Source organism: Humulus lupulus, chromosome 8 (assembly GCF_963169125.1).
Source record: "Humulus lupulus chromosome 8, drHumLupu1.1, whole genome shotgun sequence".
Lineage (NCBI taxonomy): Eukaryota > Viridiplantae > Streptophyta > Magnoliopsida > Rosales > Cannabaceae > Humulus > Humulus lupulus.
Window position 1 is genome coordinate 65678057 of NC_084800.1, and position 18802 is coordinate 65696858.

Sequence of the window (18802 nt, forward strand, 5' to 3'; positions counted from 1 at the left end):
ATATGTAAAATTAGTTTTTAGTATCTTAAAATGTTGAAGTTGATGTCTTGAAAAGTATCTAGAAATGGATACGATATTTGCCAGATATTAAGGAAAAAATAATGGTGGGGATATTCATTGAATATTCACTCATTCATGGTGCATGTATTTTTCAAAAGAATATTGCTTTACCGATCCAAGTGCAAGTGGTGACAACATGTTTCAGATCTTATCAACAACCAGTGGTAACTGATTTGAATGAGTAATTTATTCTAGATGTGAGATAATCAAACGTATGGCTTAGACTTCCCAAGTTTTGCTTTCTCAAATAAATGTCTTTGGACCCTTTTAGTTAATCTGAGTTCACCTAAAATAGTAAAATTTCACACATTTGCCTGAACACTTTATATCAGCAGCCAACTGTACAGATAATGTAATAATAACCTTTTAGGCCACAGATAACGAATATACTTAGTTAAGATATTTTGGGATTTGTTGTTACTAATCCTTCTTTTGCGCTTACAACCTTTATGTCAAAAAAAATCAAATAATAGAAAAGTCCCAGCAAGGAATGCCTATGAAAAGAGAAATCCAGATGTGTATGCATTCCAATCCAATTATATCCCCAAAATTTGTGATGATACATTCTTTGGGGAATGCCATTTAAATATGGTTTATATTGATTACATTTCTTTTCAAGTGCCAAACCCCATTACAGATAATGAGCCAAAGCTTCTTGATTACAGCACTGATCTAATATCCCTCATTATTTACATGAATGAAATAAACACTGAACTGCCTTAAAAAAAAGTTGGTTATATGGTTAGTGCCCCTCCAATCATATAGTTTTACCCAATTGATTATGTGCAAGTAAATAGAGACAGAGACCTGTTGTGACATCACCTTGCATATTATTTACCTCTTTTTCTCTTTTGGATTCTTCATATCAAATTTCTCCTTTGTTTTTGTTTCGTAAAAGCTTTTGATCAAATCTGTAGAAGGCGAACACAAGGATGATTTCTAATCATCCATATCCGAACAAGATACCCTCTGAGTAGGGCTGACACTCCCGCCTCGGCTAATCTGGAGTGCCATCAAGGCCTTTTGAATTTCCATTGTCATGGCACTGTCAACACTGCCTGACGATAGCTTCTTGTGAGATTTCTGCAAATGAAGCTTAAGTGAGCTGCTGCTCAGACCGGCATTCTTCCCACAGATGGGGCATACTTTCATCATCGGTTTTCGCTGTTGCCATTCCATGGAAACATTTCCATGCAGTTTCTTATCCAGGTTTAGTAGGTGCTTTGCAAATCCATCGTTGGGCTGGGCTCGACGATGAACACGTTTAAGTGTGTTCCATGCTTCTAGCAGAGTAAAATTTCTGCAAGAAGAAGGGTCAGAATGATTAAAGGTCCCAGGTTTGATATCATAGAATATTATATATATTTACACATGCATATGCATAACGTATTTATATATTTCTAACAAGTCAAATGTATTTTTCACTTACTTCCTGAGCATTAGGTACGCAAGCACGACCGTGGCACTTCTACTTCTTCCCTCAAAACAATGAACTAAAACCTTCCCACCTGTTTGCTCAACATGATCAATAAAATCTGAAGCTTCATCAAAGATACTACTGATGTTTTCATCTTCGCTGTCGTTTATCTGTCGAAAGGAAGAAGGTGGTTGTATTGTTATACCCAACAAACCAGCAATGTATGTACCAAATCATCAACAGTGTAAAAATTAATTTCTGAAATTAAAACAATATTGATCAAATAAATTACAAACAATAACTAAAATTAACAATACCACTCCTACACCTTAAATAATACCTGATCAAAAAATGACTTAAACAAACTTAGCATAGGCTCTAGGAAAATCCAATATTTGAAAATAAAAATAAGCTGTATGACCATTTCCTTCCTTTATGAAATATATATTACATATACACAGATATAAAATATATTGTTTTAATGATGTTAAAAAACTGTTGATAAAAAGTTTACAAATTGAAGTATATCCTAAGGGGATGTGAATAAGTTTCTGCACAATAACTAGACTAATTTCAGGTTTTATCGAAAAATCACTCAAAGGGAAAAGGAAAAAACAGTCTACCAAATATGAAACTAACCGAAAAATTCTTGTACTTGAATAGTTCAGGGAATTGAGAATCTGACTGTCCGATTTCATTGGAGCACAGACACAATATATGAGTGATTCCTAAATGCTGCAGTGTGAATACAGATCTTCCAGCCAGGGCCCCACCAATGAACAGGCTATTTGTGATTGAAGATGGCCTCTCAGTATTTGCAGCCTCTGATATCAATGAAATTCTCTCAAGAATATGCTCTAGTCTCACCTGTAATTCATACCAAAAATTGTTTTGAGATAAGCAAGATGTAAAGGAGAAAATTGTTCCTGGTAATATTAACTCCTCTCCCCAACATGCCTATTTTTTACTAAAAAAAGGTTGGGTTTCTCCTAGAGACCAAAACAAGGAAAATAATAGATATCATCACAGTTTGGTTTCTCCCAGACAAAAGACTAAACAAACTAAATATCAATCAATATTATCATCAGGCTTTAAGACATTTATCCATTATGTGTCCCATATCGCATCTCCTCGACAAAAATAAGAATGAAAGCTAAAAGTATAACAATTCTGAGTATAATACCAACATAAAAATTACCTTCAGTTCGTAAGCATCGATGGCACAATTATTATCGCTACCCTCGAAAAATCCAGTATTAAAACTGTTCTCTTGGCAGAGCTTGACTGCATCATTCTTTAGCATTTCATTCCATTGCTCTAATTCTTTACTTGATTCAGCATCAACCTGAGCAATATTCAAACAATAGGGAAATAAATTGGACATTAAATATGAGAATATTTTCCTTTGGTATTAGATATTCAAATTATAGGTTACATGCCTATTTATAAAGAAAATACAATAACAAAATCTAATCCTAGGAAATAGGAAATGAAACCAATAAATAAATTCAGAAAAGAAAAAAAGAGGTTACAGGAATTATCTCTAAAACCAGATTGAACTTAATAACAATTTGGAATAAAACTAAATAGACTTCTAGATTTTTTTCAGAAATCATAGGCCTAAACGTAGCATAAGAATTGAACATCTAATCAACTGCCCATCATTTCATAATTATTGGATGTTGTTATGGATTTAATGTAGCAGTAGATTTTAAAATATTCAATGGAAACATAGGAAAAAGAAACTCCTAATTGAATATTCTACTTCCCACCACCTTTGTTCAAATTCAATTGTTCTGTACTTGCAACTTAAGCATGCTATTTCTCTACAATAACAAGCAAACAGATGCTACATACCATCATCATAAAGTACAGCATTTTGAAGATGAAAGAAACTCCACTCAAAACCAAGAAATACTATATTAGTAGCATTCTTTTCAATTTTCCCCAACATTGGCATTACCAAAGAGCATTTACCAAGTCTTTTAGTTAAAAAAGAAAAAAGAAATGTAACTAATCACAATCTCAAGTAAACAACACCATTTATAATTCAATTCATATGATGGTCAATCCAACTCATAAATCTGTCTTAAGTTATTTGGCATTATTGTTGTCCATAAAATGAACTAACAAGGAATAGTTGCATTAATTCCACTACATCGGTCCACAATGCTTCCACTTAAACATAAAATAAATGAAAAAATTAACATATTTTATTCCTCAAAGCATAGTTGTTATCAACTTTGAGAATTTTACCTACCTTTGCAAATTTCTGGAAATCTCGGAGCTTTGCTGTCAAACGCAGATGCCGATGGGACTCAACACTACCTTTACAAAATTTTCCATGAAAACCATCACGAGAAACTGGAGAACTCGAGTCTGAGCTTTCTTTATTTCCTGAAGAGGATGATCTTGGAGCACTTCTCTGCTCTGAATCACTAAAATCTAGATGGTTATCATGAATACACCGCTCCTTACTTGGCTCCTTACTTGGCGGAGAAGGGCAATGAGCATTTCCAGCAACTTGTAAGTGTGACTCAGGAACTGCCAAATCCTCTTTGTCAGATTCCCCTGAGGAAATTTTACTTATGATATTCCAAAATACTCGCAACAAGCTTTCGAGTTTTTGGTGAAGTGTGAGTAGGAAAATATGGAATCCTTGCATATCTCTAAGAGCACCGCGGAATCCATTCCGAAATTCTTGAACAACTGTACCCATTTCAAACTTCAAATCATTTGTGTCATTGTCTTGAACAGAAGAATATCCTAATTTTCCCCCTGTTATGTCAAATAACAGATTGGATGAGTACTCAGAACTATTGAGTAGTAATTCAACCAACTTAGGATAAGTTGCCTGATCATTTGAACGTTTCCCCGCTGGAGGTCGACGAGGAACACCAGAGTCAATAGCCACAATTCGGAAATCAGAAAATGTTGATTCATCTAATAGTTGACTTTTTAAGCACATGTCACTAGATCTAGGTGATTCGGTGATATCAGAAAGATCAGAGGTCTGCGACACCAATCCTGAATTGTGAGATTTCATTCTGCTATCTACTGAAGTTGCCCTTCTATCTTTTTGAAGAGCTCTTAGTGCTCTTGGTCTGTATCGCTTGATTACAGAATCCAAGGCTTCATCCAATGCATCCATATATGCTGAAGCCATTTTATCAGCCAATAACAAATTTGCATTATTTCCACGCCATCTAAGCTGACGGCAGGGGAGCCTATCTTCATTCCTGATGATCAGGTCTAACATGAAGACCCTACCAAGGGCAGCTGCTGTTTTCTCTGCATTTTCTTTCATTTCAAATGCGTTGGAACTTTCTAGTAAAGGTGATCCATGGACATAGCTGCATAAGAGAAGGAAATGCCTTAGTAACATCATAACAAAGTTAACAAACATTCTATTTTTGGTACCAAGCGCCAAGAATAAATGACTATTCTACATTCTCAATGCAATGCAGCGTGGAAAGAAACCCAAAAAACAAATGTAGATAAGCTACGTAATACTGTCAGTTTGCCAAGGCACAACAATCACCACAATCTTCTCTTAACATGCAGAAAATGCAATCAAGAAATAGTTGAATTTATGTGAGAGACCAGAAGCTCCTGTTACTGGATAAGTATAGTTCAGTTTGATAGAGTAGAAGTGCAAAATGCCAATGAAGGAGATTACTTATTTGAGCAAAAAATGTCACAGTTGCTTAGTATGGTCAAATCAAATGCCTCAAAATTTCATCAGACAACCCAACACTTCTAATGTTATGATGCATGGAATCACCCAGTCATAGATCCCTATATTCGGACAATCATTAAGTGACAAAGAATTGGTATGTCAATCACTTAACTCTTCCCCAGAATAACAGACACCAAATGCTATATTAAGTAATTTATTTACACCACACAGTTGCAGTACTGTTTACATAATACAAAAATAAGAATTACAGTGCACCTCATCAAGAAAAGGCATCTGCTAAGTTCAAGAGCTTCCAATAATTCTGAGCAAGTCATTTCACCAACTTCATCTCCTTCTAAGCTTGCAGCGTTTCTTGCCATTTCTGCAGCTTCTTTAATCTGGAGCCACTCAGGGGCAGAATTGTGAATGACCCTGGCCTGAAATATTCCAACACTAAAACTAAGAAAACATTCTAGCTCAAAGAACATACATAATCACTTCAATCAAGGTTACTCTAAAGAAATAGCAAATATAAACAGCTACAAGGTAAAACCTGAGGAGCTCGAACTCCGAGCCACTTTGCCAACTCATATCCAAGACGTTCAGATTGTGAAGCCATCCTTGATGATGAGAACTTTATAACAGCTGCTGCTTCGTTAGCAGAAGAATTATCATCTCCATGCTGGCTGAAAAGGGCAAAGAAGACAACTCCACCAGAATTCACAGTAACCTATATATGCACACAACTGAAGAGAAAATGAGACAGCAGCTTTTCTACTCTGAAGTCTTACCACAAATAAATAAATGTGTGTTTTTAATTTCTTCTATTGTGGGGTACATGTGTGTGTTCTACTTCTAACTGAAGAAACAATCCATTTCAAAGCTATGTAGATAAAATAGAATGCAGACCTCGAGGGCTTTATTCATTTCATCCTCAGATTGGTCAGTACTGCTACTGTGTTCAGTGTGATGAAGCGAAGAAAGTCTATCCCAAGAAAAAGAGCTTGATTCAATATCCATCATTGCAGCTTTACCAAGTCTTTCCCACAGACTGATTTCTGTAGTTTGATCAGAGAGAACAGGACCCTTTGAATCATGAATTGATTCTCCTGCACTGAATAATGATCATTTGGTATTTATAAAACACACACACACACAAAAAAAAAAAAAAAAAGCATTATTATTTAACATTTAAAAAAGAAAATCTGACTATAGAAACAAAAGGCTACACTTCATGTATAATATTCGAAGGGAGGTTAAATATGGATATATAAAGTAGAATCGTTCCATCCAATATTTCCACTATATATATATAAGAGAGAGAAAGAGAGAGAGAGAGAGATGACAGACGGGAAAGTACTGAATGTCACACATGAAAGAAAAATGTTATTTCAATTCTACATTGGTTCTGAAGTACTGTAGTCTCTAGAAATGACTACATCATTAAATGCAAAATTTATTTTGTGACTGTCTTCTTGGCTACGATCCATAATAAATGATATTCCTTGGTTAAGGTTTGGGTGAAATTATCATGAGATTGTTGGTATGGCGGGAAGCAGAAAAAAAGGAGAAAACCAGAAGCTTGCAAACTTACCTCATTATTACATAGCGCAATACCTCACACATTCCAAGTATTCACAAGACATACAATCCAAATTTAATACAACTACAAACAAACAGTTGTTGATGGCAGAAGAAGAAAAAATACACAAAAGAACAGGAGACAAAACTAACCAAGAAGGCATATCATCGAGCCTCAGAGGGCGGTTGGGGAAGCCTGAGGAGCGGTTTTGGTGGCTGCGTTTACGAACCAGTTCCAGCCATTGGGTGAACCTATACGCTGGTCCTGCTGCAATGTCACCCAACATATACAAAACCTGCATTTTCGTCACAAACCCAACTCAATAAATTTCAATTTTTAATTCTTTCTCAATATCTACTCCTACAACACCGGCATTTCCAAACACCCTTCTTCATCAAAACAATACCCTTTTAGTTTCTTTCTCTTTCACACCCCATTCTTAACTCTATATTTAGAAATGATATATCTACCAATCTATGTCACTGTACAAAATGAAAATGGTATGTACTAGTAACTGACCCGGGAAGTAACAGTTAGGGGAGAAGGAGCTTCAGGCTCGTCGGATCCAATGCCCACTTCCTTGGCTTCCTCTTTATCCTGCAATTTCGTCATAAAAAAGGACCAATAATAGATCAAACTCAGTGACTTAGGAAAGAAAAAAAGAATAAACCCAATGATGCAAAGCAATGGAAACCCCAGATCCCAAAAGATCACCATATGTACTTCCATCTAAATTAAGCCAGAGAGACACTCATTTATTATGATGTTGATTGAAAGAATGAAAGAAACCCAGTACAAAAAATTTATTTTTGAAAACAAAAAAGTAGAGGGAAAAAGGTAAAGAAAAAGTGAGGAACATGTTAGGTATAGCTGGACCTGAATGGGGTTGATGATTGCTGCCGAGACTTCCTTGTGCTCATTTTCCATAATGTAAATTTTCGGAGGTTCAGTTTCTTTTGAGGAAAAAAAAAGAAAAAGAAAAAGAAAGAGAAGTGGGGGAAGAGAGAGAAAGCCAACAAACTGGTCGACCAAAGACACGAAATTTGGCGAAACTAAAGTAGTTTACTTTTTTTAAGGAACTGAATATAGAGAGAGTAGGCGCCTTTTTGGGTGTGTTTTCTGCTGAGTTCTGAATTCTTCACTTGTACTAGGAATACTTTATGCTAAGCTTAAGCTCCTGCAACTTGTATAATGAAGTGGGTCACTGAGTTTTGTTTCAGAAAAGCTCTGAAGGATTGGTAATGGAGATTGCTGCTCTAATTGAATGCTCTGCTCTTTTTTTGTATTCAATCAAGTAGGGTCGACTTGAAGCGGATTATATAAATATATATTAGATTATATAATAAGATTATTTGTTTATTGGTACGAGATCTCATGAATTGATATTATAAATTGTGTTTACGTTGTAGTTAATTCTTATTGAGATTGATTCTTTAACGGTTCTATTTATCGGGGTTGAAAATTGAGCTATGATCTCAACGACGTACTTTTAATCTTTTTTCTTTTTAATAATTTCTTTGGTAAATTATGAATCCGATTTCTAATTTTTTTAAAATACTTTTCTTCAAACAAATAAAATTGATCTCTTTGTGTCTGTGGTAATTATTTATTACATGTACATATGAACAACACAAGCCTATAATACTATATAATATATAGAATTGAATAATAGATAATAAGAGTGAAGTAAAATAAATTTGAAATTTGAGTACATATTACTGAAACTAAAAAAGTAATGTACACTAATAAACTGAATATGATTTTTATATGAATAAAAGAATGATAGAGATTGTGTACCTCTAGCTATTAATATTGATTACTTTAATCTACTCCTTTTAGATTGCAAAATAAGAGAAAACGAATTAGTGAGAACTTTCAAGCTCTCAATAAGTCGTTTAGAAACATGTAAAAGTAAGAAAATGAGTAATGAACTTAAAAACTACCATAAATTAGTGAGAATATGAAATTAGGTAACTAAAGGTGACAACATATAAAAGATAATGTTAATTATTCCTAGTATTGACCATTATTAGAAATAATTAAAATTATTAGTTAAATATAAATTGTTAATCAATGTTAAAAGTTAGAATATTTGATCATATATGAAATCAAGTAACTAATATACGTTTAACATATATAGAAGATAATATTAATTATTGATAACATTAACCATTATTAAAAATAATTAAAATTATTGATTATATATAAATTATTAATAAATATTAAAAGTTAGAATAATATAAAATAAAAAATAACAACAAATTAGAAAATTAGAATGGTAGAAGGATAGCATGCCACATCTTTACCGAAAAAAATGTTTATATTTTCAGTTAAATACTGCATTTCATAGAATATCCATGCTTACATTCTTAAAAATGTTAAACTTGTACTTAATTTAATCATATTTGTACCTTAAATAGATTACAGCAACTATATCATAACATCATTGTTAATTATTCTATTTGGTAAAATTACACTGACCTCCTTTTCTCTCAAAATCATAAAAACACCCTCATGAACAAAATCTATCATACAATTACACCCCATTAGACTTTTGCCATTTAACTAGCATTACTCGTTTTTTTTAATAGTAGTTGTTTAAATAAAATAAAAAATCGACATTAGAGGTGGGGTTTTGTCCAAAATAATTTATTATATGATCATTTTATTGGCAAAATGTTTTGCGGAGCTCAAATTTATCATTAATTCTAATCTTTTTAATGGGTGCAAATTTTGACCCATCATTGAAAAAATAACTTGCATTCTATTTTCGTGAAATAATAATTGGATGCTTCGATCTATTATTTAATGAATTTTACAATTTCTATTTTTACATTAGTTAAAAATAAAAACATGTGGGGGTGGTTGCAAGATTAAAAGTGTAATCAATACTTTTTACTAATCTAATGTTTTCATTTTTTTTAATAAAAAAAAGATTGGTGGTGTCATCACGCCCCAACCTAGTAGTATTTTTAGGAATTTATTAAAATTATAGGTGGAATTAAATAGTGCAAATTACACGGAGTGTTCAGTTTTACATGTCAATTAATTTTTTTAGGCACTTTTTAAAAAAATTAATTTTATACCCAATATTTATTTGATACTACCAATTATACCCTTTAAATATAGGTGAGTTATATGTTTATAAGTAAGAGTACTATAAGAAATGTCATAATAATAATGGGTAAAATTTAACTGAATTTATTTAATAGCTAATTTTAGTTAACTAATCCTAAAAATGAATACTTATCAAGTTATTCCAATAAAATATGACATATCTCGTACTTTTTTAAGGATTATGTCGGAGTCCACCAAGCACAAGTAGTCACGAATGACATTCCCATAAAAGATAATAACTTTAACCTCATTGTTGGTGGGAATCAATTCCTAAATGACCCAATGAATATACTTGGTAGTTGGTAGGTCATCACTATGTCACTACACTGATGGTAAACTAATGTTTTCTTGAGTCTAATTGATTAAATGTTTTAATTAATAGTATTCTCACTTTAGTTACCTATTATTATTTTTTGTAATTTAATATGATATTATTAGTGTCCAATATCACATTATGCGGCAAATGAGGATTGATGCATTTTAATATTATATCACATATATTTAAATTTAAAATAGAATAAAAAAAACATAATATTTAATTGCACTGGTTATCATATGCCGCAATATTCGATATTCAACACAATATATGGTGCCCCATAGCAATATCTACTGTTTTACCATTTCACTATGCTAAAGTAGATTTGACAACTTTTGTTACTCATTATATACTTTTCCATTGCGACTTAGGACAACCACAACTATAAAATGCATTTTGGTGTTGAACCAACATTTTTTTTTCCATTCTAACCCCAATACAAAAGCTACACTAGCAAATATATTCTCTATTATTATAGTGTTTTACTATATCAAAATAATTTTAATATCCAATTAATTATTTTAATAAAATATTATTATTAATTACTTTACAATAATATTATAAATATTTAATTATGATATATTATTAAAAACATATTAATTGCATTACAATATAAACTAACTAAATTTATACCACAAATATTATATATATAAATTTATAAAATATTAATATAAAAATTAAAAAAGAAACACATAAACAAAATGGCAAAATGGCATTGCTATAGGGTCCGTTTGGTAAAATTTTTGTTTTTGAATTTTTTAAACACAAAAATAGAAATATTATTTTATTTTTGTTTCTTTATTTTTAAAAAATAAAAATATGTTTGGTAACTATTTTTGTTTTTTGTTTTTAAAAACAAAAAATAATAAACGCTTTTGATAACTTTTATTTTTATTTTTTGTTTAACAATATAAGGTGTTGATTTGAAGAAGAGAAGAAGAAAAAAAGAAAAAATTGAAAACTGTTTAAAAAAAATTGAAAGTGAAAAAAATTCTATTTTCAAAATTTAATAAATTTTAATTAAAATTTAAAAAAATAATAAATACAAATAAAGTTAACAAATACATTTTATATTTAATTTTCAAATTTTTAATTAATTAAATAAAAAACTATTTTTTTTTAAGTGTTATCAAACGTAGTGTCACACTATAGCATATCACCAAAATGCATTAATTTTTGTACTGCAGTTGAAAGTGAAATGATGTTAATTTCACATCAAAAATCTGTTTTACCGTTCGGTTGGTTTTGGCTTTAGGACAGCTCAGGCGGGCTGTAAGACAACATATATAATGCTAAATAGGCCCAAAAATAAATCCAACCCAAATATTGTTCTCATATATAATATAATAATATTATTAAAAAAATACTTTAAGTATATAATATATATATTAAATAGAATAATAAAAATATAATATATATAATTGGATAGTATATTTTTGGTGTAGTTTTTAGTAGGGTTTATACTTTTTTGGACCCTGTGTTTTTTTCCCATTATCTGTTTGTAGGGGTGAGCATCGGTCGGTTTGGGCAGTTTTTTCATAACATAAAATCCAGAATTCGGTTTTCGGTCCGGATTGGTGCAATTCAAAAACCGACCGACCAAACCAGTCAAAAGAAAAAACCGACTGTTTTGGACCGCGGTCAAACTGAATTTCTTATTTAATATTTTTTTTTTTTTGTTGAAAGTTTTAGTTAAAAAACTAAAATTTTTGGATTGTTGGAATCCATTTTTGTGCATTATTAAAACATAAATATATAGAACATAATTTCATATTTTTTTTTATTTTTATTTAATAATTATATAATATTATATTATTATATATTATATTGTTCGGTCGGTTTCGGTTCCGCCGGTCGGTCCGGACAAAATTTTCAAACCGACCGAACAGTAGCGGTTTGTGCCGCTGGCGGTTTTTTCGGTGTTCGGTTTAATCGGTTTCGGTTTTTTCGGTGTTCAGAAGGTCGATGTATACGGTTTTTTCGGTTTTTCAGATTTTATGCTCAGCCCTATCTGTTTGGACCCTGTGTTTTGACAAATTACTTTTTGGATCCTATGTTTTGTAAAATGGTTAAAATAGAACCCTAAACTCAATTTTGATGAAGAAAAAATTGAATATAACAATACAGTTTTTAAGCAGAATGATTTTATTTTTGTTCTGAATTGTTAGTTTGGTAAATTATTTGTGATTTTAGTTGAGAAAACATTGACCAAAATCGGGGTTAGAGTTCTATTTTAACCATTTTACAAAACATATGGTCCAAAAAGTAATTTGTCAAAACACAGGATCCAAACAGGTAATGGGAAAAAACACAGGGTCCAAAAATGTATAAACCCTTTTTAGTATTATGATTAGAATAGAAAAATATTTTAGTGATAAAATTACAATATTTTAGTGTTCTTTCAACACAAATTTATTGTTTATGGTTGGAGTTGGCCTAGTGCCTTACTCAAATCCAAACTACTTTATCATATAACATTCTTTTTTATTATAAAGCCCAGTGAACTGCTAGAAAGAAAGTTTTCAGATTTTGGTAAAATATTTAATAAATAAATAAACTACTCAAACTAATGTGTGTTAACTATAAAACAGTAATAAGTTGTATTTTGGTTACTAATTATATTTTCAACGACAAAATATTATTAGTCTATGGTTGAATTAAAAGGGAAATTAGCTATTATATGCTAAAAAATTAAACAAGATAAAAAATTAAACCCAAAAAATAAACATAGAAAAGTTATTCTATTTTTTCAATTTCTTCCCCAAATTACCCCTCACTTTCAACTTCCCCCATTTTCTCTAACTCCCTTCTCTCTCCTCCTTCTCTAACTCCCTTCTCTCTCTCTCTCAGACCAAAAAAACCACCACGGCTTGCAGTCAGCCGGACCTCCACCCACCACGACCTCAGCCAGACCTCTCACACACTCAACCGACCTCCACATTCATTTTTCTCACCCAAAAGCAATGGGTAAGTGTTTTTTTATGCAAAATATTGTTGGCTTTTGTTATATTTAGTGTAAGTTGTATGGATTTGCACATTGTTTGTTGTATTTTGTCCATTTTGTGTTCTGAAATGAAAGTAGACTATGCTCTGTTTTCTGTGTTTTTTTCTGGGTTTTTCATTTTTTTGTGATTTTTGAACGATAAATTGCGATTTTGTGCGATTTCTACCAAAGTCAGAGGTTAGGGATGAAACTATGCGACATTTGAACGATGTCATTGCGATTTTGTGCGATGTTATATGTGTGGCAAAACTAAGTATTTTTGGGCGATTTTAGGGCGATTTGTGGGCGACTTTATCTGCGTGCGATACTTGTGCAATGCTTGTGCGATATCATTGCGATTTTGTCTGTATTGATTTTGTCCAAAATTTCTTGCGATAGTTGTGCAACTTTGTGTGATGTTTTTGCGATATTGAACGATATATGTGCGATTTTAAATTTGTACGACTTTATTTGTACTTTTTTCTGATTTTAATTTTTTTTGTTTGTGACAGATTTAACTGTATTTGTGCATGTATTGTATGATGGTGTTTGGGCTGTCGAGGGTTTCAACTGGGTATTCAATTCCCCAACAAAGTAAGACGTTGATGTTTGACATTGACACTACTCTGGAAAAGTTGCGTGAAGTTTTGTATGAAGAGTTGGATGTGGATCCTTTGGTGTATGAACTGAAATTAGAAGTTTGTTACATGTACATGAAATGTGCCTTTTAAATTAGAAAAAAGTACAAATAAAGTCGTACAAATTTAAAATCGCACATATATCGTTCAATATCGTACAAATTAGAAGTCTGTTACATGTATTCAATTCTGCTGTCGAGGGGCCACCACTCATCTTTAGGCCTGTGATCAAACTGAACTCAGACCTCCCAAATCTGGCTTTCGTTTTACCCACGTTAAACCACACTTCATTGTTTTTAACTTCACTGATTTTCTTTTTCCTCAATAACAGTTGATGCACAATCACCCCGGAGAACACTGACATTCTAAAAAGATTCGAAGGGACTTTCCTTCACCTTATCAGTCAACTTAAAGGCTTCGAACTTATCCTTTATAGCAGTGAAGTACCCGTTCTCTCTGTAGGTGATACGCCCTAGAAAATGCTCGGACAATGGGAGAACGAGCTCTGGAGCCATCTGCATTTTTAAAAATAGGAATTATTATTAATCGCACAAATTTCGCAAAAGAACTCGCAAAACTACAATTATGAATCGCACAAACATCGCAATGAATCGCAGAAAAAATGTATAAGGTTTTTAAATTAAAATCGCAAAACCTATCCAATATAATCGCACAAACATCGCACAAAGATCGCTAAAACTATGAGTACCTTGACTGTCGCTCAAATAGCTCAATATCGCTCAATATTGCTTAATATCGCTCAATATCGCAAAACAACACAAATGCCATAAACTATCATTATTTCCCTAAATAATTGCACAATATCGCCCAAATGTAACATACTTCATGTACATGTAACAGACTTCTAATTTCAGTTCATAAACCAAAGGATCCACATCCAACTCTTCATACAAAACTTCACGCAACTTTTCCAGAGTAGTGTCAATGTCAAACATCAACATCTTACTTGTTGGGGAATTGAATACTAGTTGAAACCCTCGACAGCCCAAACACCATCATACAATATAGGCACAAATACAGTTGAATCTGTCACAAACAAAAAAAATTTAAATCAGAAAAAGGTACAAATAAAGTCGTACAAATTTAAAATCGCACACATGTCATTCAATATCGCAAAAACATCGCACAACTATCGCAAGAAATTTTGGACAAAATTAATACAGACAAAATCGCAATGATATCGCACAGGCATCGCACACAGATAAAGTCGCCCACAAATCGCCCAAAAATACTTAGTTTTTGCCACACATAACATCGCACAAAATCGCAATGGCATCGTTCAAATGTCGCATAGTTTCATCCCTAACCTCTGACTTTGGTAGAAATGGCACAAAATCGCAATTTATCGTTCAAAAATCGCAAAAAAACGAAAAACCCAGAAAAAAACGCAGAAAACGGAGCATAGTCTACTTTCATTTCAGAACGCAAAATGGACAAAATACAACCAACAATGTGCAGATCCATACAACTTACACTAAATATAACAAAAGGCAACAATATTTTGCATAAAAAACACTTACCCATTGCTTTTGGGTGAGAAAAATGAATGTGGAGGTCGGTTGAGTGTGTGGGAGGTCCGGCTGAGGTCTGGCTGAGGTCGTGGTGGGTGGAGGTCCGGCTGACTGCAAGCCGTGGTGGTTTTTTTTTGGTCTGAGAGAGAGAGAGAGAGAGAGAAGGGAGTTAGAGAAGGAGAAGAGAGAAGAGAGTTAGATAAAATTGGGGGAAGTTGAAAAGTGAGGGGTAATTTGGGAAAGAAATTGAAAAAGTAGGATAATTTTCCTATGTTTATTTTTTAGGTTTAATTTTTTAACTTGTTTAATTTTTTAGCGTATAATAGCAAATTTCCCATTTAAAATCAGGTCTCATGTTTATAATTTAAAATATCAAAGTAATGAAATTTAACCAATCATCACATAACACTTCAAGTGATGTTAGTCATCATATAGTGCCTTGTAACATTAGTCTTTATGTATAATTTATGAAAATTAAAAATTAATTTAGATCTAAATAAGTACTGGATAACAACATATTACATTCACGATATTAAAAAAAATTATTGAAATAGAAAACTAATTTGGTTATTTAGCTCCCAAATTAGTAACATTGAAAAAAAAAATTTGGCTTCTATTGGTAATGCCACTTAATTTAGTGAAATATTATTCATAAGAATGAAGTTAAGAGTTTCCAATATAAATCACACTAAACCAAAATAAGGTAGCTAGTAATTATTGAAAATGGAAAATTAATTTGGTTACTTACTTCCAAAATAGTTAGGTTGACTAATGAAGTTTGATTTTTAATAATAAGGGGATATAAAGAAGTAAAATATTGTACTGTTATATTATTTAAGTAATTTAAGAGGTTTTGATCACACTAGTTCTCAATAAATATATTAATAATAATTATTGAAATGAAGAATAACTTAGTAAATTACCTCTTAAATTAGAAGGTTGACTATGACATTTGATTTTAATTAATAGTAATAAGAATAAATTAAGTGCAATATTGTAATATGTTCTTATATGAGCATGAAATTAAGGATTTTCTATAAGAAAATATTACAAGTTAAACTAAACCAAAATAAAGAGGCTAATAATGATTGAAATGGAAATTTAGTTTGGTTACTTATTTCTAAATAATGAACTTTGATTTTCAATAATAATGGGACCTAAAGAAGCGAGATGTTGTACTGTTATTTTATTTAAGAAACAAATTAAGGGGTTGTGATGATACTGATGCCCAATAAATAGGCAAGTGATTTTTTCAATGAAAAATTATTTTGTTACTTAGATCCCCAATTAGAAAAATTGACTAATAAATTTTGATTATTAATAGTAATGAGCGCTATAATTAAGTGAAAATGAAATAATGTACTATAATGTTATAATAGAATGAAATTAGGAGTTTTCAATAAAAAATTATTATGAGTCACAAAAAAAAAAAGACTAGTAACTATTGAAATGGAAAATTAATTCCAATTCAGTTACTTACTTCGAAAATTAGCAAGATTGGCAAATAAACTTTGGTTTTCAATAGTAATGGAACCTAAAAATGTAAAATATTGTACTATTCTTTTATTTAAGAAATAAATTAAGGGGTTTTGATAACACAGATTTGGTTACTTCCAAAATTAGTAAGGTTGACTAATAAATTTGATTTTAAATTGTAGTGAGATCTAAATAAGTAAAATATATACTATAATGTTATATTAGTACGAAATTAGAGATTCTTAATAATAAAATATTACAAGTCATACTAATTCAAAATAAAAAGGTTAGTAATTATTGAGATGAAAGTTAATTTGATTATTTACTTTCCAAATTAATAAGATTGACTAGCGAATTAACTTTGTTTATTTAAGAAATGAATTAAGAGGTTTTGATCACACTCATATTCAATAAATAGGCTAGTAATTTATTACAGATAACTATTGGAAAATTCCCAAAAATACTTAAGGTTTTAAAAAAAAAATACTCAAAATACGAAATCTATAAAAGGATTACAAAATACGGAGTGATATAATCGTAAATACGAAGTTTTTTTTAAACGAAGTTTACAAATTTATAACAATACAATTTTTTTTGTAACCAAAATTTACAAATTTGCAATAAAATTTATAAGTTTGTAACAATATGTTATAATTTTGTAAATAACATTTACAGACTAAATAAAAATTGTAAATTTTAACAGACGATTACAGAACCATAACAAACTGTAATCTATAGTTTTGTAAAATTCCATATTTTTCAAATTTTTTTTAAATTTACAGTTCTAAGTGTAATTTTTCCATAACTATTTTGGTTACTTGCTCCAAAATTATAAAATTTGACTAATGAATATTGTACTATGATGTTATATATTGTGCTGATAAAATATTTTAGGGGTGCCAACCAAATTGCATGGCTTTTAATTGTTAACTACAAGTTCAGTTAAAAGGAAATGTGCTTCTTTGCGTAATATTCGTAATCCAATGTTGATAAGAAGTGTTCTATTTATACATCTATTGTCTATACTTGATAAAAATTACCCTTAGTTTGGCTAACGAGTACCATCTTTCCACACAAATATACTGTTAATTGCTACATCAATGTGCTTTTATCTTTTCAAAATATTTAGGTTAAATTCTATCCCATCACACATAAGCAATAGAATGCATTCCGTTTTTTTCTTGTTGATTTTCATTTTTAGGTTCTTTTTAGCCACATTCTATAATTTATCTATTAGTGTTTAAAATTTATCTAATCTGCGCGATACGATACGATCCGATTTAATCCAATCTAACCTGCAAAATACAAATACTTAGGGGTATTTGGTATGGGGGTTTAGTTTAGTGGTTATGAGAATATCAAATCTAACTCATGTTTGGTAAATTTATTTTGAATGGTTTGGGGGTTTGTGTTTCTAAGTAGGTATAATTTTTTAACTTGATTTGAGGGTAATCTTAACCCCTTTAAACACTTGAGTTTCACATTCCCTTAATCTAAATCCCGTCTAACTCTACTCCCCCAAACCCAAACCTCATACCAAACACCCCCTTAATGTAATTTGTTCCATTTGTATATATATTTTAATTATTTGATATTATTTACCATTATTGATATTTCTATATTAGTATTAACCTAGAACTATAAAATGCTTCATTAATTTGGTGTATGAGTGGAGATACATAAATACTATGGTGCTTAAGCTTGTTTTGATCCCTTTTGGAGACAATTTATGCTCCTTTAATTTAATTAGTAACATTAACATTTATCTTTAATCACTATACCAACACCTTTATAGCTTGTTGTAGGTTTATTTATGTCATTTATTTTAATGTGTTAAATAGCCTCCAAAATTAATTAATATTAATTAAGGTTCCAAAAGAATTCTCTCTCTCTCTTATTGATGATACCAAACTTGTCAAGTATTCTATTAAAATTAATGGTTCATAGCTAGCTCAGTTGGTTATACTTTTTCTTTAAAACATAATTTATCAACAAAAAAACA

The 18802-nt window shown here is 31.1% G+C and overlaps 1 protein-coding gene and 1 long non-coding RNA gene across 4 annotated transcripts; both read right to left on the reverse strand.

Annotated features, from left to right (window-relative positions):
* Positions 1-559: 559 nt before the first annotated feature.
* Positions 560-8030, reverse strand: LOC133797593 (dual specificity protein phosphatase PHS1). Of its 3 annotated transcripts, none has more exons than XM_062235544.1 (11): positions 7615-8030; positions 7258-7335; positions 6891-7033; positions 6066-6270; positions 5710-5886; positions 5433-5593; positions 3738-4830; positions 2676-2822; positions 2117-2344; positions 1490-1647; positions 560-1360 (listed from the first exon to the last, which is right to left on the reverse strand). In XM_062235544.1, exons 1-11 carry the CDS (start codon positions 7663-7665, stop codon positions 1000-1002), a joined length of 2802 nt encoding a protein of 933 aa, XP_062091528.1. In that variant the 5' UTR covers positions 7666-8030; the 3' UTR covers positions 560-999. The 3 variants fall into 3 exon arrangements, with proteins under 3 accessions (XP_062091528.1, XP_062091529.1, XP_062091530.1); XM_062235545.1 differs by lacking the exon at positions 7615-8030 and adding an exon at positions 7453-7563; XM_062235546.1 differs by lacking the exons at positions 7258-7335; positions 7615-8030 and having other exon boundaries at positions 6066-6265; positions 6891-7028.
* A 5790-nt stretch (positions 8031-13820) lies between these two features.
* On the reverse strand, positions 13821-15923 carry LOC133797594 (uncharacterized). The gene is made up of 2 exons (XR_009875667.1): positions 15334-15923; positions 13821-14839 (listed from the first exon to the last, which is right to left on the reverse strand). It is a non-coding gene; the product is annotated as an uncharacterized LOC133797594 (long non-coding RNA).
* Positions 15924-18802: the final 2879 nt, after the last annotated feature.

Excerpts from the sequence above, each read along its gene's own strand:
- LOC133797593 (XM_062235544.1), bottom strand. The coding sequence starts at position 7,665 with ATGGAAAATGAGCACAAGGAAGTCTCGGCAGCAATCATCAACCCCATT. Across the intron at positions 7,034-7,257 it reads CCCTAACTGTTACTTCCCGG|GTTTTGTATATGTTGGGTGA; the intron begins GTCAGTTACTAG and ends ACGAAAATGCAG. Across the intron at positions 1,361-1,489 it reads GCGTACCTAATGCTCAGGAA|AAATTTTACTCTGCTAGAAG; the intron begins GTAAGTGAAAAA and ends TTCTTCTTGCAG.